Consider the following 24,708-nt stretch of genomic DNA (forward strand, 5'->3'; position numbering starts at 1 on the left):
TAATTTATGAAGAAAAGAGGTTTATTTGGCTCACAGTTCTGCAGGCTGTACAAGCAGCATGGTGCCAGCATTTGCTTCTGGTGGGGAATTCGGGGAGCTTCCACTCATGATGGAAGGCAAAGGGGAGCAGCATCACATAGCAAGAGGAGGAAGACGGGAGGGCGGTGCCAGGCTCTCTTTAACAAACAGTTCTCACAGAAACTAATCAAGTGAGAACTCACTTGTTACCACAAAGACGGCACCAGGCTATTAATGAAGGATCCATCCCGATAACAGGAACATCTCCCATCAGGCCCCACCTTCAACACTGGGGATCAAATTTCCATGTACGATTAGAAAGGGACAAGCATCCAAACTGCATCATGGCAGGAGGAGCCTGGCTCTGCCAGACAGTTGAGCTGTTTCATCAGCCCTGATTTCCCTTCTCAACTAGTATGTGTGCAAGAACTAAACTGCTATCTTGTGTACACAACTCTGCAGGGTCCCTCTGTTATTGGCACTGGGTAGGGCAGGGTAGGAATCCCCCAGGCCCTGGCCATGAGGTGCTCTGTATTTATCACCGCTGTCCGGGTCATGGTGGGCAGTGTGGGTCTGCCTCCCCTTCTAGACCAGGTGAACCTTAATGACAGGTGCATGTTTTACTCATCCCAAGTCCCCCAGGGGCCTGGCCCATGACTGGAACTGAGGAGTCGAGGGCAATGGCAGAACTGCCTGGACCTGAAGCAGGCTGGAACCTCTGTTCTCTCCTTACTGCCTGTCTCAGTTTGGATTGCTATAACAAAATACAACAGGCTAGGTGGTTTAAACAACAGAAATTAATTTCTCACAGATCTGGGGACTGAAAGTCCAATATCAAAGGCACTGGCAGTCTAATGTCTGCTGAAGGCTATTTCTGATTTGCAGATGGCAGTTTTCCATTTTATTTCTTCTTTTTAGCGATAAGGTCTTATCATGCCTAGGCTGGTCTCGAACTCCTGGACTCAAAGCAATCCTAATGCCTTGGCCTTCCAGTGCTGGGATTACAGGCATCAGCCGCTGCACCCAGCTTGAAAGATTGCAATTTTCTCGTATGATCACACAGCAGCAAGAGACCTCACTCTAGTTCCTTCCTTTTAAGGACTCAATCTCATCGGGGAGCCCCACCCTCACGACCTCACCTAAGCTTAGTCACCTCCCAAAGGCCCCACCTCCTAATACCACCCTACTGGGGGTCAGGGTTTCAACATATAAACTTTGGGGGGGTGACAAACATGCAGTCCTAATACCATCATTACGGAGATGGAGGCCACACACCGACCAACACCCATACCCTCAAGGGCACTGGTGGGGACAGAGGGGTCTCACCCAGCACTGCCATGAGGCAGAAGTTCTCCAACATTATGTCTCTGTAGAGGCCTCCAGGCAGCACTTAGGAATTGCCAGCTCCTCTGGTGAGGTCACTACCACATCCTCAGGGCCCACAGCCTCCTGAAACAACAGAACTTTGCTGCTTCGTGGAGGAGCGTCCGTATGTCCACACCATAGGGGTGTGGTCACTTCCCTCTGCCAGGGAGAAAGGGGAGGAGAACAGGATTCCTAGTGTATTTCTTCTCTTCAGAACTGACAGCCCATCAAGGTACAATGACACAGAAAAAGGCTGGCCAGGTGCCAAGTCCTGGCTCAAGTGTGGCAGCTCCTCCCACTGAGTCTCATGGCCACCCCAGAGGACAGGCTTTCCTTTCACACACATCAGAAATAGGGACCCCAAGACCTCGAGAGGGGAAATGGGCCCAGGGACATGCCTTGGCTTGGAGTGGCTCAGGACCAGGGCAAGACACCTGATCCCAGAGCAGACCACCCTCTGACACTGGGCAACACATTCCCTGCTCTGGACCTCAGTTCCTTTGGCTGCTAAGGAGGCCCAACAATCCTGGCCTATGTGGGACGGGACTGCCTGCAGACATAGACGGCCTTTGAGCACCTCGTATCTCGCTTCCCAGCCAGCCTGGGTGTGGAGATGGCCATGCTGACAGGTTCCCTGAGAGAGGGTCCAGCCATGGCCAGCGGGCCTCCCAGGATTGGCCCCTGGGTGCAGGGCCTGAGCAGGGAGGCCATCATGCTGCCTTTGAGACCAGGACCCAGCAGGGGCCATGCCTAGATTCAGAGGCTCAGGACCACCACGGAACTGAAATGAGGTTCAAGGCCTCACACAAGAGTGGCCCCTAAAAAGGCTGGTAAAGGAGTGTTTTCACCTCTGTTTACAGTTGAGGGCACTGCTCAAGGTCATGCAGCTGGTGAATGGCAGGGAGTGAGCAGTGAACATGAGGCTGGTCACCAGGAGCAGGTAGCCGTGGGTCTCCCTCTGCCCTCAGCAACTTCGCACCTGCCCCAGATATCTAAACAGGAGTGACCCCACCTCATTTCATGTTATCATCACTGCCCTGCAAGGGAAACAACAGATGTGTAAGGTCTGAGGGTCCATGTGTGGAAGCAGACACCAGAGCCGAGTCCACACGGGCAAAGGAGCAGGCTTGCAGGGCCGGGAGCTGGGGCTCACCTGGGAGGCTGGTGGCTGCAGCTCCTGGCCCTGCAGACAGCCAGGCCTGGGGTCTACAGGAGCTGGACAGGGAAGAGGACAAACAAGGCCTCATAGGTCCATTCTCCCCAGCCTCCCAGCAGGCAGCTGAGCCCAGCGCAGTGCCTGAGAGCTCAGCCCTTGTCAAGGAGAGTCCTCGAACCCAGAGGGGGCAGCGGAAGTGCAGAAGCCCTGCCCAGGCCCTGTCTCCCAGCCCACCACCCACCCCTCATGGCTGCCACACCCACCAGCCCGTGACTGTCCACATCCTGACCCCTACCTCATGACCTCCCCAACTCTGATCTCCACACCTGACCCCAAAGCACATTTTATTATTATTTTTATTAGAGATAAGGCCTCTCACTCTGTCACCCAGGCTGGAGTGCAGAGGCCATAACTCACTGCAGCCTCGAACTCCTGGGCTTGGGGATCCTCCTGCCTCGGCCTCCTGAGTAGCTGGGGTTACAGGCAACCACCACCACACCTAGCTCATTTTCTTTTATTTTCTGTAGAGATGGGATCTCCCTATGTTGCCCAGGCTAGTTTCAGACTCCTGAAGTAACGTGATCCTCCTGCCTTGGCGTTCCAGAGCGCTGGGATTTCAGGCAGAAGCCACCACCCCCGGCCCCCCATAAGCACATGTATGTGGGGTGAGGTGAGGTCCCTGAGGTGCAGTGTGGATGGGTCTTGATTTGTCCCAAGTTTGGCTGCCTTGTGCCACAGCCTCCCACGAAAGGATGCAGTCCACACCTTCTGCAAATCCCTGCCTCGAACCCTGTCCCTCCGGAAGCACATCCAGCCACCGGGACCCTGAACCTCCTCCAAACTGGGGACAACTGATGACAGTCCTCCAACCCCAGGGAGCTGAGGAAGCCATGAGCAGGGGCTGCGACTTCCTTTCTTCCAGTCAACCTACCACTAGCAATCACTCATTCGGCCCGCTGGATAAGAACAGTGGCCTGCAGACGGGCCCAGGGCAAGGTCCGCTCTAGATCCTCCTATGCAGGAGGCAGACAACCTTCAGCAAAGCGTGCCGGGGGTGCCCACAGAGATCCAGGCTGGCACAGGCAGGACAGGTGTTCTGTAAACCAATCCAAGGTAGAAGGGGCTGAAAGACCACCTACCAATCCCAATCCCTGAATTCACCATGCCACCCTGAAAGTATGGCCTCTCCTGGGCACCCTGAGGGATGGGAGCTCCCAGAGTGGAGGCTGCCTGTCCCAACTGAGGACAAAGAAGTGCCCTCAGGCCTGAGCCCTCAGGGGCACCACCAGAGAAGAATGTGGTGGTACAAAGAGGTTCGTTCTACTAGCAGGCTGGAAGCAGCCACGGAGGTCCCAAACCAGACATCGCAGCACCCGCTGCCCCAGTAGCCACTGGAGAACTGAGGCCATGACCTGTAGGGGCACGGTGAGAAGACAAGGAGTGGCTCCAGCCCCGTGTTCACAGATAAAAGGGAGAGGCATTTAAACGGGACCAGAGACTTGCACGCTCTGCTCTGGCAAGCTCCAGGGCTTCCCAGGGGCCTCAGCAGCCCCAGAAACGGAGTGAGGAGACACAGCCTCACAGGGCTGTGCTGTGGTGTCTGGTGCAGCGGGGATCCACCTGAGAGGGCTTGGGGAACAAGATTCTGAGGCTAAAACATTCCACCACTTGAGCTTCTGAGACTGGTCAGGAAGTGAAAACAAAGTGTTCGGAGGAAACAGCAGTCTCCACAAAGCGTTCCGGAGGACAGGATGGAGGCAGGAAGTATGCAGCAGGCAGCTGGGCCCAGCAGCGCAGAGATGAGTAAGCTCTGGGCTCCCTAAAAACCTCACTCCAGGGAGACCCGCAGCAGCGAGCCCAGGTGAGGAGGGGCTGCAGGAGGAGCAGGGCCCAAGTCCCCTGGGTGGCACAAGGGATTCCAGCCACAGGGGCTGTGCCTAGAGTCAGGTTCCAAGCCTTGTTGCAGTTAGTCTCAAAGAGGGGCACCCTGAGGACACAGCCACTCACTGGGGACAAATGTCTACCCATGAGCCCAGCACAGTCAGCACAGAAGCAGGTCAAGAGCGGGAAGAGCTCAGGTCCTGAAGAGCTACAGTCTGACAGGGACAAGCCATCTCCAGAGGATTCAGGAGAGCCAGCCAGGAGCTCGGCAGGCCTGCCCCGTGCCCTCCTCAGCTCCACCCACCCAGGATGTCCTGCTGCTTCAGAGCCCTCGAGACATGTTCTAACCTCCTGCGTTGCCTCAAGCAGCCGCAATCCAGCAATCTTGGTTATGAGGCTCTGCTACGAGTGACACGTGAGCCCAGAAATGGCACGAAGTACACGGATGTGCAGAAGTTCCCCAGACACAGGAAGCAAACAGTGGGGGTGACACCACGAAGGCAACGGGACCCAAATGGGAACAACTGGGACTGTCATTCAGCACCGAGATCTTCAGAAACTATTTGGCTTTTATAACCATCACACATGCATTCAAAGCAAGAAACACACACTCCCAGGACATAGGCAGGGCTCTGTCAGCAATGACTTTTGCCCCTGTATCGGCAGAGATGTGAAAATACAAGAAACCACAGCGAGCCAAATCCTCTCCCTCATGAGAACAAAGGTTTCAGTGGAATCAACAGCAGACGCTGGAATGCAAACTACGTGCTGACTCAGCCAAATGATACAAATTTAAGAGGGGAAAAGAATTCAAGAGCAAAGCACTGAAAATAACATAGCAAGAAAAACCCATTTAGGCCGAGTGCTGGGGTTCACGCCTGTAATCCCAGCACTGTGGGAGGCTGAGGAGGGAGGATCGCTTGAGGCCAAGAGTTCAAGACTAGCCTCGGCAACACAGTGAGACTCTGTCTCTACAAAAAAATAAAAAGGTAGGCGTCACGGTGCACGCCTCTAGTCCCAGGTACTCAGGACGCTGGGGTGGGAGGATCACTCAAGCCAGGGAGGTCGAGGCTGCAGTGAGCTGTGATCACACCACTTCACTCCAGCCTGGTCAACAGAGTGAGACCCTGCCTCAAGAATGAAAAAAAAGAACAATGCACCTATTTCATGCTCGCTCAAAGACGAGGCTAATCACTGTGGACACAGGGCATTCTGGAATTTCAGCTGCAGGAAGCGAGTGCTGCCTGTGAAATGGAGATGCTGCAAGGCAGCTACAGACGTGGAGAAAATCGCCACATCCTCTTACAACCGCGTCTGTGAACACTGACCAGGACAGACAACTCCTCCACCAAGGTATTACTAACGTGCTAACAGCTGGGGATAAGAGCACAAATATAACTGCTGGAAATCTAAGCAACCTGTTTTACTGTTTCCAGTGACTTACGTGCAAACCTAAGACTAATCTCTGAACGCCTGATCAAGACGTATTCATGTAAAGGCCGTAAGTATGAAATTCTGGGCAACATGGCACATTGCACTCTGAGCCAAAATGCCAAAATACCACACAGGGTCTGTGTCCTGTATCCGGGTGATGAGCAGGGCCTGGTCAGCCGCTCCTACTTTCTTCACGGAAAGAAACTCTACCAAGTCAACTCTCCGTGGGGCCCCCCACATCCTGGGGCCAGAGACCATGGGATGGGATCTGCGGGTAACAGAGGACAGTTCCAGTCATTCTGCTGAACGAGGCCACGACTGAAGTGAGACGTGCGGCCTCTTCAGCCGAGAGCAGGCCAAGAACTGAGTCCTAGCTCTCGGCCATCGGCCCTCAGGCACCGTGCCGGGGTCCACCCAACAAGGGGATGGCCGCCAGCCCAGCAGATAGAGCCTTCTGAGACGAAGCTTGTCCAGGGGCGGTGGGCATGGCCTCCTGTCGGCCTGGAGGGCAACTTCTCTCCACATGGACAGATAGACATCTCCACCCTCTGATACTGCAATGATCAGCCAGCGAACACGAAGCCAGATCAGCCCAGCCTGGCCCCCATTCCAGCCAGAGTGAGGCTCTGGCTTGTTCTAGGCTAGGGTGGACCCTTCCAAAACATTTCCTCACTTTCGGATGACATGGCAAGTGATAAAACCTGTATTGACAGGAACCTCGGGCACAAACTGTCCTGAGCACCCGAGCCACACCCATGGGCGACCCGCTCCTGGAAGGGCTCTTGAGTGTCTGCACATGCCCCCCTGCCTCAGGTGGGGTCGGGGCACAGGACCATGCCACTCCAGGGTGCGTGGAGAAACAGGGCCAGTGGCCAGGACAGGGCAGAGAAGCCATCAGTTGTCACCTGTTGTGGATGAGCAGGGCAAGGGAGAGTGAGCCGTGGCCCCGCAGCCACCAGGGCCCTCCTGGAGGGCTTCAACCTTGACCACAGCCCCAAGGGCGCCACGCCGCCTCCTCACCTGCTGCTGGCTCTGGAACACGGCGCGCAGCGCTCGCAGCTGCCCCACTTCCTGTGCACTGAAGCACGGCTGCCGCTCCGCAAAGCGCAGGACTGCATCGAAGGCCACGGCTGCCTGCTCCCAGGCCGCCTCCTCACCCTCACCAGGATCTCCTCCACCGTCTTGGTCAGCTTTCGGAGTCTTTTCTGAACCCCACACAACCTCTGCTGGCAACGTGGCAGCTGGGAGTTGTCCCCCTTCTGCCTCCCTTCCTGCTACACCCCAGCCGGCGGCCTGGCGCTGGCGAAGCTGGCCCGGGCAGGAGGAGCCTTCCTTCACAAGCTCCAGGATGTGCGCAAAGGATGTGTTGTGGGGCTTCGCTTGGAAGTGCTCTGCCTCCACCTCCTCCTCAGAGGAGGAGCCTTCAGCAAACACAACTGATGGCCACAGCTTCCTCCAGGCCCGCCTGAAGACGTGACTGGGAATTGCATTCCAGGCACAGGCCATGCTGAATATGGCATCATTCATATTGTAGCGGGTGTGAGGGCCCTGGAGGGGGGTTGGAGGGTTAATGAAGTTCCTCATGAAGTCTCTCCGAATGCCCTGCTCCATGGGCTGCACCAATGAGGCCACGCTGGCAGGCAGGAAGATGGTGAAAACATTACTGGACACCAGCTCGGCCTCCTGCGGGTGAGCCCGGGAGCTGTCCAGCAAGAGAACGGCCTTGCTGTCTTCCGGCAAACCTATGGTTCTGAAGTGCTCTCTCACCGAGGGCACAAAGATATGATGGAACCAATCGGAAAAAATCTCCTTGTCCACCCAGGCGCTCCCCTGGGCCTTATAGGCGACAGGCAGGTGCTGGATGCCTTTGAAAGCCCTGGGGCCGCTGCATTTCCCGATGGCCAAGGGCTTGAGCCTGTGGGAGCCTGTGGCGTTGGCACACATCAGCACGGTCAGCCGGTCCTTGCTCTGCTTGAGGCCAGGCACGGCCCCGCCTTCTGGAGTGGGATTTGGCAGGCACCGCCAGAAAAGGCCGGTCTCATCAGCGTTGTAAACCTGCTCGGGGGACAGCCCGTGCTCGGCAGCCAAGCTCCTGAAAAACCCACAGAACTGCTCTGCGGCCTGGTGGTCGGCTGCCTGCTTCTCACTGGATGCATCCAGCTTTTTAATGCCGTGTCTGGCCTTAAAGCGCCAAAGCCACCCTCCGGAGAACACACAAGGCTCAGTGAGCTGCATCTGCTCGTAGAAGTCCTTGGCCTTCTCGATGAGCATGGGGCCTGACACGGGGACGCCCTCGGAGCGCTTCCCCAGGAACCACTCGTACAGGACGCGGTCCAGGTGCTCCAGCTTGGGCGTGTGCAGCGTGCGCCGCTGCTCCAGTGCCTTGTTGGAGTCCGAGCTGGCGAAGAACCGAAGCAGCTGTGCCTTGTGGGCCCTGATGTCGTAGAGGGTGGACATGCCCACGTTGTACTCCTGCATCAGGGCCTTCCGGCTCTCGCCCTTCTCCAGGCGCGTACAGATGTCAATCTTCTCCTTCAGCGTCAGCACCACCCTCTTCCGCTTCTCCCCTCCGCTCTTCCCGGCAGCCGGCTTGGAGGCCATGGGGAGGGGTAGCTGGTCCTAGCACTTGCAGGACACACGCCTGGCCTGGGCTGCTGCCACTACTCCCTCTCCTCCTGCTCCCCTTCCAGGGCTCCGTCTCTCCCTCTCCACTCTGCCTGCCTGATCCTGAGCACAGGCCCCAGTCCGTCTCGGGTTCCCCACTCCACACGCTGCACCTCCTGCCTCAGGTGTCCCTGGTCTTCCAGGCTCCACACACCCAAGCCTTGGCTTCTGGCAGTGCCGTCAGCTGCCAGTTCTCTCTGTGGAGGAGGTGACCCTGTCAGACTCCCCTCTGCTGCTCCACACGACCGGAACCCCGGCCTCAGTGGATACTGTGGTAGCAGCTCCCCTCAAACTGACCAGGTCTGGGGTGGTCGAGGTTTTACCGCATAAGCTGCAGGGTGCCTCTCCAGGGTCCACGATGGTATCTCCAGGCACAGCACTTCAGGGGCTGGAAAGCAGAGGGAAGAGAGAGGAAAGTGATGGGGCACTCCCAGGACACACCTGGCATCCTCACGACTCCATCCTCAATGGGACGCTTCAGCTGAAATGCGAGTGCTACTGAGAGAAGCCGCACAAGCGCCAGCACGCAGTGCGGGGAGAGGGCGGCCCCGGGAGCGGCCCAGCCCTGCCCAGGTCCTGGGTGTGCTGCTCAGGTGGACTCTGCCCCACTCCCACCAAGCAAACGGAAGCCACTCGCTAGGGCTAGAAACGAGACGTGGCTCTCATAGGGGTAGCCCGGCCTTTCCTGGGGAAGCACTCAGGCAGAAGCCATCAGAGGAAGCCAGGAAGGCCGACGCTGGGCAGACCTGAGAACAAACCTTCCACCCGCCCGGACCCGGACTAAGCTTCTTGCTGTAACTGCTCGCTGGGCTGCCTGAGCTGGCCATTTCTCAAATCCCTTATTCCTCCCTGAGGAGCAGAGGCAGCGGTGGAGGGATGCAGGGAGGAGGAATTCCTCATTACCCTCCCCGCCCAAGATCTTACAAACCCCATCTGCAGCAGGTCTCTAAACTCCTCTCTCTAACACAGAGCCCCAAACTGCCTCTAGAAAACGGGGCATTGGAAGTTTCTCTATAACAGCAGGCCTCAAGATCCTCCAAGGGCTAGGAGGTACTGCCAGTTACTCAATCACCCTCTGACCTCCCTGACCACACACACTCAGATGCCTCTACCGGGAGCCTCAGCAGACAGACAGCTGTGACCACTCCAGGCCCCTTTGAGGGAGCTCTCCTCAAGCTCAGCTCAGGGTACCCTGCCCCAGGCAGCCACACTGGGCCGCCAGTCTTTGAAACCCCAGGCTCTAGTGCTGCCCGTCCACCTGACTCCACAACCACGGCAGGGCCGCAGAGCCTGCCAGACACGGACACACACACAACCACTCACCCTCACTCACACATACACGCTCAGAGGACACAAGAACAAGCTAGTCCAGAGCAGGAACTTCTTCAGCATTTGCTAATTTGGGAGGCTCTATGAACAAATGACTAATTCACACCAGAAGCAAATGCCAGGACACCTGATGGCCCGCTGGGAGCAAGGGCTCTTCCTGGGCCAGTTGTGTACCCTATGAAAAGCTTTGCTTTTAAGTTTCATACGCACCTTTGACCAATATGAAGAAAAACGACACAGAAACGTCGCAGCTCTAATCAAACACATCTTTCTGTTGGAGTTTTGAAGTATCTTCTCACCCTTCTACATAAAGAGGATGTGGGTCATTCTCATCCCTTCTAGGTGGACAATTCCATCCTCTCCTAACAAATCTGCGAAACACCCCACACCCCTCCCTACACCTGAGCCCACTGGAAGGGCACACAGGGCGCACCCCTGTGAGGCCAGGGCAGCCTATGGAGTCAGGGCCTGCAATGCACTTCACCCAGTAAGACACTGGTGAGGGCTGAGAAGCTATTTGCCCCAACACCGGGCAGCTGAGCTGGCCGGCTCAGTGTGGCGTGCGTGCAGGCCTGGGGTCTCCCTCCCCTCACTCCTCCGCAGGTCAGCAGTACTTGAGGATGGACTCCTGGAGTTCCTACCTCCCTCCCGCGCCCTCGCCATAGCTGCTTCTGCCAACTCCATGCAGAGCATGTGGTGGAGTGCAGAAACGCAGCCCTTTGAGGCCAGAGCTCAAGAGAAATGAGGAGTGCAATCAAATGCAGCAAAAGCTCCAAAGACAAGTTCTAGGCTTGTTGGCCGCCACCTCTGGATGAGTCCTGTCCTCTTCCGGAGTCAGTTTCCTGGTCTGCAAAATGTGGGCTGGTCCCTTAAGGATCCTGCATCGTTCGCTGAGGGTGACGGTGTGACGTGTGTGTCGTCTGGCAGAGCACAGTGAGCTATGTGCATCTCACCGTGGGGTACAGGAGGGATGGCAAAGCCACAATCCACCCTCGAGATTTTTAATATGAACCCGCTGCAGAAAAACTGGGGGAGACACCGAATCCCACCGTAGCCTGTGAGGGACTAACTGGGGACTGGGATGCCAGGAAAAGTTTCCTGGAGGAGACTCAGCACCAGACACGGGCTCCTTGTGGACACGTCTCCGTGCCTGAAGTGCAGGTGCGGCAGGATGACACAAAGTGGCTGAATTTGTTTCACAAGGAAATCTCTGAATTTTATTTTTAAAGGAAGTTTTTGGTCTTGCAAGTGGGACAGCAGTGTGTTCCAGCACTTTGTGTTATCCTGATACACCTGCAGCTCACGTATGGAGACGTGTCCACAAGGGGCCCGTGTCTGGTGCTGAGTCTCCTCCAGGAAGCTTTTCCCGGCATCCCAGTCCCGAGTCAGTCCCTCACAAGCTACTGTGGGATTCCGTGTCTCCCCGAAATGAGGGTGGTTTCTTGCCTTGCGACTGGAGAGGAAGCACAGAACCCGGAGGTCACGTGAACACGGGATGAAACATGGAATTCTCCTGTGCCCAAGGCACAGACAAGAAACGGGAGGCCTAAGGGGTCAGCGCTGGGGCCGACTCCGTCCTGTGTGAGGGGAAGAAGACCTGAGAAACGCGGGGGAAAAGCGGAAAACAACCTTCGCACGGGCATCGTGTGTGTGCGCGCGCGCGTGTTGGGGATGGGGGGTATGGAGGATATGAAAGAGAAAATACTCAAAACACAAGTCGCATTCTGGGGCCGGGGGAAGAGGTGAACTGGGAGTCAGAAGAGGAGTATGGGACAGAGAAAGATGGGACAGAAAGCCTGGGGCCGTGCGCCCCGCAGAGCGCGCCCAGGAGCCGGCGCCGAGTTCCGCTAGGAGCGCTCCAGGCTGGGGCATCCTGGCGCAGGAGACAGCACTGAGCTACCGGCGAGGCTCGCTTAAAACGCACCTCTATCCCAGGGTCCCCGTTTGCGGGTAGAAATTCAGTCTGGGGCAAGAGCAAAAACGAAAATGGAGAAAAAAAGGAAAAAAAAGTCTCGGTCTGGTTTTTTAAGGGCAAGTGGATCTCGTGACCAAGCCTCTCTGAAAGTGGAAGCGCAGGAAGGGTCCGGGCTGGGGCGTCAAGGCCAGGCCCTGCGGCGAGAGGTGGGCTCGGCTCGGGGGCCGCGCGCTCAGGCCGCGGGGGTCGCGCGGGAAGCACAGGGCTTCGGGTTCCGAGCGCGGCTCCCGGGAGGGGGCGCTGCCGCCCGCGGCTGGGTCCGGCCCCGAGGCCTCGCGACCAGCCCCGCCCCGCGCGCCCGCCTGCACAGACTGCGGCTCCCGCCCGCGCCCAGCAGTGACCGGAGTCCGCCCGAGCCCACCCGGCCCGGCCTGGCCGCCCAGCGCCTCAGGACAGGACCCTACTCACCCTGCTCAGCCGGAGCAGCCACCGCCGGCAGGAAGTGCCGGCCACTCAGTTCTCCTCCAGTCCGCGCCTCGTCGCCTTCCCCCAGCTACTTCCGGTACGCTCTAGACAGGCTGGAGGACTCGGCGCTCAGTGGTGTCTGGGAGCCAGACTCCGGCTTTCCCAGAGCTGGGTGGCAAAGGAGGGCCTGGGAGGGCCGGAGGCCTGGCGGGGAGGGGAGGAGTGGGAGTCCCAGGGTGGGGGGAGGCGTGGGAGGGGAGAAGCGCAGACAGGGAGGGGAGAGGGGAAACGGGGCCGGGGTGGGCTGCGCGGGCTGGACCCGGGCTCCGAGCTGCTCTCTCCATCTGTAGAATGGGCGCAGGGTGTCACGTTCATTTGATGACGAGTGACCCCTGCGCTGAAGGCGTTGGGGCTCCTGCAGTTCTGGGGCAGCCACAGGCGCCCAGGGTTTCGTGCCGCCCCGCCCAGGACAGCCTTCCCGGTGCAGTTTCTGATGCGGGGAGGGCAGTGCTGCCTTCCAGTCACCAGGACCAGTGCTCAGCCCGCCTGCTTGACCCCCTTACTTAGCTGGGGCCCAATCCATACCCAATTTAGATGATTCAGATGATGGAATTTGAAACTTTTGAACTGGGTGCGACTTAAGTGAACGTGGACCTGAGTTGATGCTGTGATAAGTCAAGGCTGCGGAGGACCTTGAGATGGGTGCGTGCGTTTTGTCCATGAGACCTATGCGAATCTTTGGAAACTGGAGGGTGGACTGTGGTGGGCGGAATAATGGCCCTCCAAGGATGTCCACATCCTAACCTCCAGCTCCTGTGAATACATTACTTACATGGCAAAAGGGACGTTGCAAATGCAATGAAGTTAAGATTCTTTAGATGGGGAGATTCTTATGTTTATCAGGGTGAGCCCAGTGTGCAGTCATCCCTGGGTATCCATAGAGGACTGGCTCCAGCACCTCTCAAGGACGCCAGAATCCCTGATGCTCAAATCTCTTACATAAAATGGCTTAATATTTGCATATAACCTACACACATCTTCCTGTATACTTTAAGTCACCTCTGGATTACTTATAATACCTAATACAATGTAAGTGCTATGTAGATAGTTGTTATAGAGTATTGTTTAGTGAATAGTGACAAGAGAAAAGTTTGTACATGTTCAGTACAGACACAGGTTTTTTTTTTTTCTGAATCGTTTGTATCCTTGGTTGTTTCAATCTGGATGGAGAGCCCACAAGTACAGATAGGAGGGCAGGCGCCATCACAGGGGTTCTTGTGGGAGTTAGGAAGCCAAGTGAGAGGACAATGGGATGAAAGCAGAGAGAAAAGGAAATGTGACAACCGACACAGGGGTTGGAGTGATGTCCTTTGAAGATGGAGGAAGGGGCCACAAGCCAAGGACTATGAGCAGCTTCTAGAGGCTGGGAGAGACAAGGAATCAAGACCTCTCCTGGAGCCAACAGAAGGAATGCAGCCTGCTGACCCCTTGATCTTAGCCCATGACACTCATTGTCCCATTAGACTTCTGACCCCCAGAGCTGTAAGATATAAATTTGTATTGTTTTGGATCACCATGTTTATGGTAATTTGTTAGGACAGCAGTAAGAAACACACACAGATTTGGGTAGCTCACTCCTCCTTTTTCCTTTTTTGAGGCAGGGTCTCTCTGTTGACCATGCTGGAGTGCAGTGGTACATTCTCCTCACCGCAGCTCCAACCTCCTGGGCTCAAGGGATCCTCCTGCCTCAGCCCCAGAGTATCTGGGACTACAAGCATGCACCATCTCACCTGTCTTTAATTTTTTGTAGAAACGGGGTCTAGCTGTGCTGCCTCGGCTGGTCTTGAGCTTGTGGACTCAAGCGATCCCAAAGTGCTGGAATTCCAGGCACGAGCCCATGTGCCAGCTCACTCATCCTTAGCTCAGTTGTTCCCTGGGCTCCCAGGCCCCTCCCGCCCTCTGGGTCTTCTCTTCCTCACCTTCCATTGCTGGTTCCTTACTGACCAGGCCATTCTTTGGCTCTTTTTGTTCAACCAATCCCCACTCCCTGGGTGATCTCCTCTGGTGTCATGCTGTTAAATACCATCCAACAATGTCAACGACCAAATTCATATCTCCTGCCAGGGCCTCTCCCCAGAAATCCAGACTCCTGTGTGCTACCCAATGTCTCTGCTTAACTTTGATCCTCCAGCCCAGCTTTGCTCCGTCTGCATTGCCCCCACCTTCATGAATGGCAGCTCACCTTGCTGTTCACTCAGGCTAAGCCTCAACAGTCTCCATCCCTCATATCCAGATCCTCTACCCTCAAAATCCAGTCAGTGTTTGGCCTCTTCTCACTCCCTCCAACTTCCCTCCCCCATCCACACCTCTGTGGTCTTGCCTCCTCCCCAGTCTCCATGTCTGCCCTTACCCCCATACAACTATCAACTGCTGCATCAGAAACCACCCAAAACTTAGTAGCTTGAAACCAACTGTGTTTATTGCACATGATTCTATGGGGCAGGAATTTGGCCGTGGTAGAGTCAGATGTGTTTCACAGAGGAGGAGGCTGAGTCACGGAGCATACCAGGCACATGGTGGGACTAGAACCCAAGGTCACTGGACTGGGGCTCCCATGGCAGGGTCTCCTGGGACAGCGAAGTCCTCCGTCCCTGGGAAAGCTGGCTCCATCCCTGGTGTGACTCTGCTGCTGAAGCAGCGTCATTGTCTGGGGTAAATACCTGGGGTTCATCGTCTCATGCCAAGAAGATTAAGGACATGGACTTGTGGATGGCTTAAGGAGCAGAAAGTTTAATAGACAGAAAAAAGGAGAGGAGAGCAGCCCTTGCTTTCGAAAGAGAGGCGTCCAAAAGAGAAAAGCCAGCCTGCAGCAGACCCCTGCAGATTGTATAGGCCGACTTGAGGAGGCAGTATCTGATTTATGAAGGGCCTACAGGTTGGTATGACCAAGGGTGATATTTACATATGGCGTGGGGAAGGCCGGTCACCCCACCATAATCTTATTATGCAAATGGGCTTTCTACCTGGCCAGCACTATCTTGCCTGCTCCCTACTGTACACATGGCTGGCAAAGAGAAGGGAAGATGGAGCTGCCATTTTGATCATGCCTAGTCTCAGGTAGCTTTTTCCTATTGGCACAGCTGCTGGCATTCACCCGTGCAAGCTTCCAGCTTGCTTGTCTTATGTTTGCAGCTCGATTTTATAGGCTGCTCTTTATTAGAAAAAAAAAAGATTTGCGGGCTGCTTTTCATTAAAAGGAACACCTTACTGAGGACTTCCTTACCCTCACTATCTGCCTAAATAATTTATTTTTAGCTCCTCTATCACCCTTCCTCAAGGACATGGAATCACGTGGTCTCCCAGGACTTGGATGGTGCTGGTGGGCAGTGGGGATTGGCATGAAACTGGGGCCTGATCCCAAGATGCATCCATTCTGACACTGGGAGGGGTCAGAAAGAAAGGAAGAGAAGGAAGAAAATATACTAGTGTGTAATCACCCAGTAGGTTCATTTTGACCCCTGGCAAGATAGAACTGATTTATCAAGACAGGGGAAATGCAATAGAGAAAAAGTTTAATTCATGCAGAGCCAGCTGAACGGGAGACCAGAGTTTTATTATTACTCAAATCAGCCTCTCAGAAAATTCGGATGCTGGGGTTTTTCAAGGAGAGTTTGGTGAACCAGGGAGTGGGTGCTGCTGGTTGGCTGGGGGTGTGGAAAGTGGTCCCCTGTGCACTGAGTTTGCGTCCAGGTGGGGCCACGGGACCCGCTGCTGGGTTGGTGGACCTCGTTAGAGCCACCCAACAGTCATTAGGCATGCAACAACCTGAAACAGCATCTCAAAAGGTCAATCTTAGGATCACAATAGTGATGTTACTTGCAGGAGTAATTGGAGGAGTTGCAAATCTTGTGGCCCCTGGAATAATGGCTAGGAATCATTTAAGTCTACACCAGAACTCAGACTCCCCTCATCTTCCTAATGCAATGGTGGCCTTTCATTAGCTTTACAAACATGGCTGAGTTTTGGGAAAGGGCTATCATGCCCAGAAATGACTAAGGGCAGTGTGGAGGTTAAAGGCAAGTTGGGGGTTGGTTAGATCAGATGTCCTTCACTGTCATCATTTTCTCACTGTTGTAACTTTTACAAAGGCAATTTCCAGTGTCTCCTGGGGGCTGGCACTGAGGACTCCCTTCCCCCAGCCATGCCCCAAGTTCACAGAGCAGAGCCCCCAGACCATGCCTGGGCCACTGCACCATTCTCCTTCCCCACTGGCTTCCCCATCTCCACCCACAGTCAGAGTGGCCTTTGACAGGGCCAGTCACTCCCCCTGCCCAAATAAGCCTGTGCACTCTGAATACAGCCCAGGTCCTCACTGGGCCACAAGGCCACACCGGAGCTAACCCCTTACTGTCCTCTCCCAAGCCCATGGGCCATTCCCCGTGCCTGCTATTCCCTCTGCCTGGAGGTGGGCCTGTACCCAGCAGTGTCCTTTGCTCAGTTTCCGGAGTCCTCGGGTGGGGGCAGTCCCAGCCAGCCCTCCCTCTGGAGGTCTCTGGATGACAGGCCTCCCACAGCAGAGGTGGCTGGTGGGGGGGGGTGCTGGTGAGGCTGTGCCCAGCTGGAAGGGAAGGGTGTGCCTTGGGTCTCCTCCCCAATCTGAGTTCACTCCAGGAAGGGGGAGTGGCACAAGCGGAGGGTGCAGAGCAGTGGGGGCGGTTCTGAGGGTCATTGGAGGCCAAGGGTCCTGGCTGGTGGGGCAGGGGTTGGAGCAGTACCCATCTCCACCTTGGTGCCCAGACAGGAGGGGAGCTGGTTTGAGGCAGGGCCCTGATGGCACCTTTGTGAAAGCCAGGAAAAGGCACCTCCTCTGGGAACACAGGGGCCCTGGCAGAGTTAGAGATGGGGAGGGCCTGTGGGCCCCACCATGGTGGGCTTGGGGGAAAACGCCTCTGAGGGGCTCCAAGCTGCACAGCCCTCAGGACTTGGTGGCCCCAACACACACCCACATTTACACACATGCTTTTGCTCACACAACACACAACCCGTGCACACACCCACACTCACTCGCATTTACACACATGCCACACACTCGCACATTTGATCCACACACACAGACAAGCATCCTCTCTCACACAGCACACACTCCCATGCCCACATGGTTTGCACATACAAACCCTCACAGTTACATATCACACACACACAGCTTGCAAGTCATGGCCTTAATTTCCAGAACCCAAATGGAGGGCTTCGCACTGAGGGCCCCCAGCCATCCCATGTGCACCAGTGGGTTTTCCTCCTGATCTGCAACGGCATTTACCAAAGAAAAGAATCTACAAACTGACACCAGGATGACTTTGCAAGTGACATGCTATCTTTATTTTTTTTAATTAATGCTGCATGAAATAAAAAAATTTATACACAGGAATGTGTGTTCCAGCATGGGACTCTGTGGGGCTCCCCGAAGGTGGTGGTGGGACTCCCTGTGAGGTAAGTCGGCTCCCAGAAGCCCCAGGGCCTGGTCCGGCTGCCCTGGCCCCAGCCTCATCCCCTGCACTAGGTGGAAGGCAGGCTCTCCAGGAAGCCCAGCTGATTTAGGTCCATGGCGGTGGGGTGGGTGGGTGGAAGGCCAAGAGCAAACAGGAAAATCTAGAGTCCTGGGAGGCAACTAGCAGAGCAAAGGAAGGAGGCCAATGGTGAGTCACACTGAAGCCACACTAACCGTTTTTATTGCACAGGATTCTGTGGGGCAGGAATTTGAGCACGCTAGAGTCAGATGTGTTTCAGAGGAGGACGCTGAGTCACGGGGCATACTAGGCACATGGCAGGACTAGAACCCAGGGCCGCTGGATGGGGGCTCCCGAGGCAGGGTTTCCTGGGACAGCAAAGTCCTCCCAGGAAGGCTGGCTCCATCCCTGGTGTGACTGCTTACCACCTCAGGGACATGGGATCACGTGGTCTCCCAGGACTTGGGCGGTGCTGGTGGGCAGTGAGGATTGCCATGGAACTGGGGCCTGATCCCCAAGATGCATGGGGCTCCTCACCCTGGTGCTCCTACCATTGCTCAGGGAACCTTGGGCCTCTTCTCAAAGACCAAGTCCATTCTGGCACTGCGGAGGGATCAGAAAGAGAGGAAGAGAAGGAATAAAATACACTAGTGTGTGATCACCCATTGGGTTCATATTGACCCCTGGCAAGATAGAGCCGATTTATGAAGACAGGGGAATTGCAATAGAGGAAGAGTTTAATTCACACAGAGCCAGCTGACCGGAGGACCGGAGTTTTATTATCACTCAAATCAGCCTCTCAGCCCCTGTCCACTGCATGAGGGTCCACAGGAAGCCATGCCCCTTGTGGCAGAACTTCCCAGCAAGGAGAACTGCCAGAAGATGCAGGCTCAGTTCAGGCTCAGTTCAGGCTCAGGGCCTGCATTCGGTGTATGGCCAAAGTGTGAATGACAGGGTCAAAAATCAGAGGGTGGCCACAGTCAGGGTTCATTCTGTGACCAGGATCAGGGCTCAGTCAGTGGCCAGGGCCAGGGCTCCGGGTGTGACTAGTCTTATGACTCAAGGTGGGGCCATAACCAGGGCTTGTTAGGTAACCAGGATTAGTGTTCAGACTGACCACAGTGAGGGCTCAGTTTTCGGGTGAGGTCAGAACCCAACCTGTGGTTAGGGGTGGGGCTCTAGGAATGCCGTATAGGAGCCGTGACCATGACGCCATCCTCAGGCCAGCCACACCCTCAGTGTGGCTGATGTTGGGGCCTGCAGATTCTGTGGTGGGGATCCTGTGTGTTGCCCCCTCCTTGGCCTGCACCCACTAGAGGCCAGTAGCACCCCTGAGCTGGAACAAGCAGAGATGCCTCCAGACATCACCAAACATTCCCTGGAGGTGCAGAGTCGCCCACGTGAGAACCACTGCCTCACAGCAGTCACTGTGTATCAAATCAGATCAACAAACACTTACACACCTGTAAATATTTGAGGACAGAAAGTTCCAGGCTGGTACCTTGAATACAGAGACAGATAAGAAAACTTACTCTGCAGGAGTGGCCAGAGCCCCGGCAAGCTGGGGCTGGGGGCGGAGGGAGGATGGGACAGGGGCTGTCAGCCACACATGGAAGCAGTTCATGACTGTGTAAGGCTCCTTGTCCTGAGCTTACAGGACATGGGCTGGAGGGCATGTCCAGAGGGTGGGCAAGAGTGGGCAAGGAAGGAGTCTGGGGTAGGCCGCAGTCACCCTGCATGGCCTCCAGTAAGTTCCTGTCCCTCTTGGGCTCAGGCTTCTCACTTGCCAGAGAAGAGACAATTTCCGTGGAAAAGAGCCCAACCCAATGAGTTCCAGGGAGCCAGGCGGGAGAGGCGCCAAAAGGACAGGGGATGACCTGGAGCCCCCGGGGAAGCCCAAAGGCAGATTCCTGGTGCCACTGAGTCTCAGGGAGGTTGGGTCTCGCATCATCCTTGCTCCCATCAGTAGTGTCACCTTGATCCCAGACTCAAGGTGAGACAGTGGGAAGCTGATGTCCCCCAAACACCCCAGAAAATCTGCCAGCCTTCCCGGATGGTGCAGGCCTGCTGGGCTGGGAGAGGGGCCGATTCCCCGAGACTTCCTCCCGCAACATCCTCACCACCCCCTAAAATGTGCCAGAGCCCTTTTCGGAGGCAAAATTGAGGAGAGGAGGAAACAATGAAAGCCAGACAACCATCAGCTGGGACGGGAGAGCGTTCGGGGAAAAGGGGCCTGTTTCCCACCAGACACCCCATCAACAGGGATGGGAGAGCATCAGGGGAGAAGGGGCCTGCCTCCCTCCAGACACACACTTGGCAGCAGGCAGGGCCATGGCCCACAGTGGACCCACCAGCATCCGGCAGGAACAACAGTATACCCAAGAGGGTTGCCAGGCAGAGTCATCTAACTCAGGCCCCATGTACAAAGGCAGGGGACAGGTTGAAGGACACAGCAGGGCCACCAGTCCCCCTCAAAATCAGCAGCAGCAGGAAGCCACCGCCCCCATGGGCTTGCAGGAATGAGGGGGAGAGTACAGTGACCAGAGGCTGGCCAGAGCCCTGGGGACAGGAGAAGCCTGGCTGACAGGACGTGGGCCTACTCTAGAAGGCCACAGCCATGGCCACCACCACCCAGCTGGCTGACAGGAGAACCTGGGCCTGCTCTAGAGGGCCACAGCCACGGCCACCACTGCCCAGACAGCTGGCAGGAGAGCCTAGGCCTACTCTAGAGGGCCAGAGGCACTGCAGCCACCACCCAACCAGCTGGCAGGAGAGCTGGCCTGACCTTGTCTCTTCCACCCTCTCATCTCCTGCCCATGAGAGCTGGACCAGTCTCCCAGGTCATGGAGCAGGAGGGAGAGGGGATCTGGGGCAGACAGAGGCCATACAGCCCTGGGCCTAGCCCCTGCCTCCCACTATTGCAGAGGCTGCTAAAAGCTGCACTTCCCGACTCCCTTGCTCAAGTTCCAAGCTGAGGGTCACTCACGGTCCTGAGGGTAAAGCTCCTAGCCCAAGGCCCAGCCCACACTGAATGCCCCACAAATGAAGACCTGTCCAACAGGGTCTCCTCCCCAGGGAGGCTGTCCCCTGTGTCAACAAAGAGCCAAACTCTGTAAAATATTTGAAGACATTTATTCTGAGCCAAATATGAGGGACCCTGGCCTGTGACACAGCCCCCAGGAGACCCTGAGAACATGTGCCCAAAGTGGTCAGGGCACAGCTTGATGTTATCCGTTTTAGGGAAACATGAGACATCAGTCAAATACATTGAAGACATACATTGGTTTGGTCCAAAAAGGTGGGCAACTGGAACTGGGGGCTTCCAGGTTATAGGTGAATTTAAATATTTTCTGGTTGGGAATTGGTTGCAAGAGTTATCAATAGAAAGGAATGTCTGGGTTATACGGGGTTGTGGAGACCAGGGTTTTATCATCAGAGGAAGCCTCCAGGTAGCAAGCTTCAGAGAAAATAGCTGGTAAATGTTTCTCATCAGACTGAAGGCCTGTGTTGATGTTAACGCTGGCTCTTCCTGAGTTCTGAAGAGAGGAGGGATAATGAGGCTGTCCAACCCTTTGCTGTCATGGCCTGAACCAGTTTTTCAGGTTCACTTCGGAAAGCCCTTGCCGAGAGGAGGGGTCCACTCAGATGGCTGGGGGTCCTTAGAATGTTACTTTTGGTTCACACCCAGAATAGCCCCTGCCCCTGTCCTTTGCAGCACCTGCTGCTGATCTGTCAGTGACGCTGTGACCAAGACTTATCACCCCGTGGGCCGTGGGCTGTGGGCCCCAGGAGGGCGGCACAGCTTCTGTAGGAGCACAGGGCCCAGGGAGGTGCCCTCGTCCTTGGCTGGAAGGCCGAGGCCTGGAGGAGTTTGGAGAAAGGGTCTCCCTTGTCTGGCCTTGCGCTGTGAGGTTGGGGAGGTGGGAGAGGCATAATCTGGGGCCTGAGGACGTTTCAGCCCTCAGCCCGGGGTGCCTGAGATATGGCCCTGGGCAGGCTCTGTCCTTCAGAGGTGGAAAGAAGGACAAAGGGAGAGGGAGGTGCAGGTCGCTCAGGGAGGAGACTCAGATCTGCCCAGTCCCGGGGCCCTCACTGGCTCCAGGAAACCCGCTGGTGTTGACTGTGGGCAGTCCAGCCTCTCCCCAGCTGCGGTCATATAAAGCCACTCAAGGCCCTCTCCACCGCTGCCCACCTGTGACCATGAAGGCTGTGCTGCTTGCCCTGTTGATGGCAGGCTTGGCCCTGCAGCCAGGTGAGGCCCTGGCTGGCCCCCGGCAGGGAAGGGAGCAGGGGTGAGCCGGGGAGGCCAGAGGGATACCTGCAGAGCACATGGGGAGGGGGGGGAAGGAGGAAGGAGGAAGGGGGAAAGGGATGAGGCTTTCGCCCTAGCCTCCGTTCCTCCAAGGCAGCTCTTGGCACGACCAGGCAGCGACCTGTTCCCTGCCATCCCCTGTGACCAGGGCTTGCAGGGCCAGCAAGGAGTCACTCTCCTTCATGACCGTGGGGCAGGGCCTGGCTCCTAGGGGGCAGATAGACAGACTGACGGACGGATGGACAGAGATGCTGATGAGGAGCCGGGAGGCACAGGGCAGGAAGCCTCAGGCTAAGAAGTGCTTTTCAGGGCACAAGAGTGGGGGTGCTGGGGGTGTCCTGCGAGGACCCGGGGGGTCTACATCCAGCCCAGTCCCAGCACTGCAGCTTCCGAGGGTCCCAGGGAGCTGCTGGCCTGCGCTGCTCTGCTTGGGGTAGGACCCTCCCGACCCAGGGTCCTGGGTCAGTCACCCCCACAGCCGCAGCTTCTTCTTCTGGAACGCGAGGTCACAAAAACAGCCACCGAGGGATTAAACAGGGCAGCGTTTCAGAGGCACTGAGGAGGGGGCCCTGAAGATGGGGAGGAGATATTGAGGGTGAGGAGGGGTGCCGAGGACAGTGCTGGGCACCTGCCTGCACAGGCAGGTGCGGTTGTTTTGGAGGAGGAGACAGTGGCTATGAGCACCTAGCAGCAGGCCCACCACCCCAGGGGCAGAGCGAGACCTGACGCGGGAGGCCTGAGAGGGGCTGAGAGGCCGGGCTGCTGGGGACAAGGCCAGGTGGGCCTCCATGGTGGTGGCCTGAGGAAGTCCTGGAAAAGCGTCATCCATCCCCTGCCTCCAAGTGTCCAGCCGGGCCCCTGCCAGGTGAGGCGAGCCCCTTCTCTCTCAAGAGCATGGGCGTTTTAACAAAGCTTTACCCTCGCAAGCAGGGGGCTGGGGCACACATGGCAGCTGCCAGGCACCGTGGCAGGAGGCGTGCAGAAAAGCCAGTTCTGGGGGAGTGTGGAGAAGTTCGTGCCCCTGCAGAGGACTGTCCCAGCACAGACTGTGCTTTCTCCGGAAGGGCCCGGATCTTGCTCTCTGCCCTGCCCTCTGCACTGCAGAGAAGATGAGGCTGGCAGGCCCCTGCCCAGGAGCCACCATTTCTGGGGAGTGCTATGGGGCAGCCTCTGAAGCCCCTCCCACTCCACCCCACAGGCACTGCCCTGCTGTGCTACTCCTGCAAGGCCCAGGTGAGCAACGAGGACTGCCTGAATGTGGAGAACTGCACGCAGCCGGGGGAGCAGTGCTGGACCGAGCGCATCCGTGAGTGGGGAGACGAAAGTTGCCAGGCCTAGGTCTCTGCCACTGAACTATTCATCCTTCTGGCCATCTGCCCACACCTATGTGCCGTTTTCCTTCCACCCATCCCTCACCCGTCCCACACCTGCCCCCCAACAATCACCCAGCATTTGTCCCTCCAGCCATCCTCCTCCATCTGCCACTCCTCCACCCTTCTGTCCCTCCCCATCCTCCATCTGCCACTCCTCCACCCATCTGTCCCTCCCCATCCTCCATCTGCCACTCCTCCACCCTTCTGTCCCTCCCCATCCTCCATCTGCCACTCCTCCATCCTTCTGTCCCTCCCCATCCCTGTGCTTGCTCACTCATTCACACCATTGCTGACGTTCAGTGGGTGGTCCACTTGACTTGGGCATCTGGATAGGGCTGAGACCAGGCCCTTGCACCGCTTGCAATCTTGAGGCCAGCCCAGGGGGACTCTAGAGCTTCAGGCAGGGTGGGGACAGGAGGAGGCCTGGGACAGGTCAGGCGGGTGAGCATGCAGGGCAGCCCCATCCCCGGGTCCCGCTGCTCCCCAGGCGCCGTGGGCCTCCTGACCGTCATCAGCAAAGGCTGCAGCTCAAACTGCGTGGATGACTCACAGGACTACTACGTGGGCAAGAAGAACATCACCTGCTGTGACACCGACTTGTGCAACGCCAGCGGGGCCCATGCCCTGCAGCCGGCTGCCGCCATCCTGGCACTGCTCCCTGCACTCAGCCTGCTGCTTTGGGGCCCCAGACAGCTGTAGGCTTCCGGGGGCCCTGCTGCAGCCCACACTGGGTGTGGTGCCCCAGGTCCCCGTGCCACTCCTCACACACCCGGCCCAGTGGGAGCCTGTCCTGGTTCCTGAGGCACGTCCTAACACAGGTCTGACCATGTCCCTCTGCGCCTCTGCCCTCCACCCTGACCCTCCCATGGCCCTCTCCAGGACTCCCACCAGGCAGATCGGCTCTAGTGACACAGATCGGCCTGCAGACGGCCCCTCCAACCCTCTCTGCTGCTGTTTCCATGGCCCAGCATTCTCCACCCTTAACCCTGTGCTCAGGCACCTCTTCCTCCAGGAAGCCTTCCCTGCCTACCCCATCTATGACTTGAGCCAGGTCTGGTCCATGGGTGTCCCCCACACCCAGCAGGGGACAGGCACTCAGGAGGGCCCAGCAAAGGCTGAGATGAAGTGGACTGAGTAGAACTGGAGGACGGGGGTAGCATGAGTTCCTGGGAGGCTCCAGAGATGGGGCCTGGAGGCCTGAAGGGAGGGGCCAGACCTCACATTCATGGGGCTCCCTGAACGGCAGCCTCAGCACAGCGTAGGCCCTTAATAAACACCTGTTGAATAAGCCA

The 24,708-nt window shown here is 56.8% G+C and overlaps 2 protein-coding genes across 4 annotated transcripts; one reads left to right on the forward strand and one right to left on the reverse strand.

Annotated features, from left to right (window-relative positions):
* On the reverse strand, nt 1–23,951 carry JRK (Jrk helix-turn-helix protein). 3 transcript variants are annotated; one of them, XM_025394856.1, is made up of 5 exons: nt 23,699–23,951; nt 12,231–12,431; nt 6,875–8,906; nt 1,345–1,467; nt 1–618 (listed from the first exon to the last, which is right to left on the reverse strand). In XM_025394856.1, the coding sequence occupies exons 3-4, from the start codon at nt 8,453–8,455 to the stop codon at nt 1,378–1,380; spliced, it is 1,671 nt and encodes a 556-aa protein (XP_025250641.1). In that variant the 5' UTR covers nt 8,456–8,906; nt 12,231–12,431; nt 23,699–23,951; the 3' UTR covers nt 1–618; nt 1,345–1,377. The 3 variants fall into 3 exon arrangements, with proteins under 3 accessions (XP_025250641.1, XP_025250639.1, XP_025250640.1); XM_025394854.1 differs by having other exon boundaries at nt 1–8,906; XM_025394855.1 differs by lacking the exons at nt 12,231–12,431; nt 23,699–23,951 and having other exon boundaries at nt 1–8,715; nt 8,842–8,907.
* PSCA (prostate stem cell antigen) lies at nt 21,046–24,708 on the forward strand. Its single transcript, XM_025394857.1, has 3 exons — nt 21,046–21,983; nt 23,242–23,349; nt 23,904–24,708. The coding sequence occupies exons 1-3, from the start codon at nt 21,932–21,934 to the stop codon at nt 24,113–24,115; spliced, it is 372 nt and encodes a 123-aa protein (XP_025250642.1). The 5' UTR covers nt 21,046–21,931; the 3' UTR covers nt 24,116–24,708.

This window comes from Theropithecus gelada, chromosome 8 (assembly GCF_003255815.1).
Source record: "Theropithecus gelada isolate Dixy chromosome 8, Tgel_1.0, whole genome shotgun sequence".
Taxonomy (NCBI): Eukaryota; Metazoa; Chordata; class Mammalia; order Primates; family Cercopithecidae; genus Theropithecus; species Theropithecus gelada.

Excerpts from the sequence above, each read along its gene's own strand:
- PSCA (XM_025394857.1), top strand. The coding sequence starts at position 21,932 with ATGAAGGCTGTGCTGCTTGCCCTGTTGATGGCAGGCTTGGCCCTGCAG. Across the intron at positions 21,984-23,241 it reads AGGCTTGGCCCTGCAGCCAG|GCACTGCCCTGCTGTGCTAC; the intron begins GTGAGGCCCTGG and ends TCCACCCCACAG. Across the intron at positions 23,350-23,903 it reads GTGCTGGACCGAGCGCATCC|GCGCCGTGGGCCTCCTGACC; the intron begins GTGAGTGGGGAG and ends GCTGCTCCCCAG.
- JRK (XM_025394854.1), bottom strand. The coding sequence starts at position 8,455 with ATGGCCTCCAAGCCGGCTGCCGGGAAGAGCGGAGGGGAGAAGCGGAAG.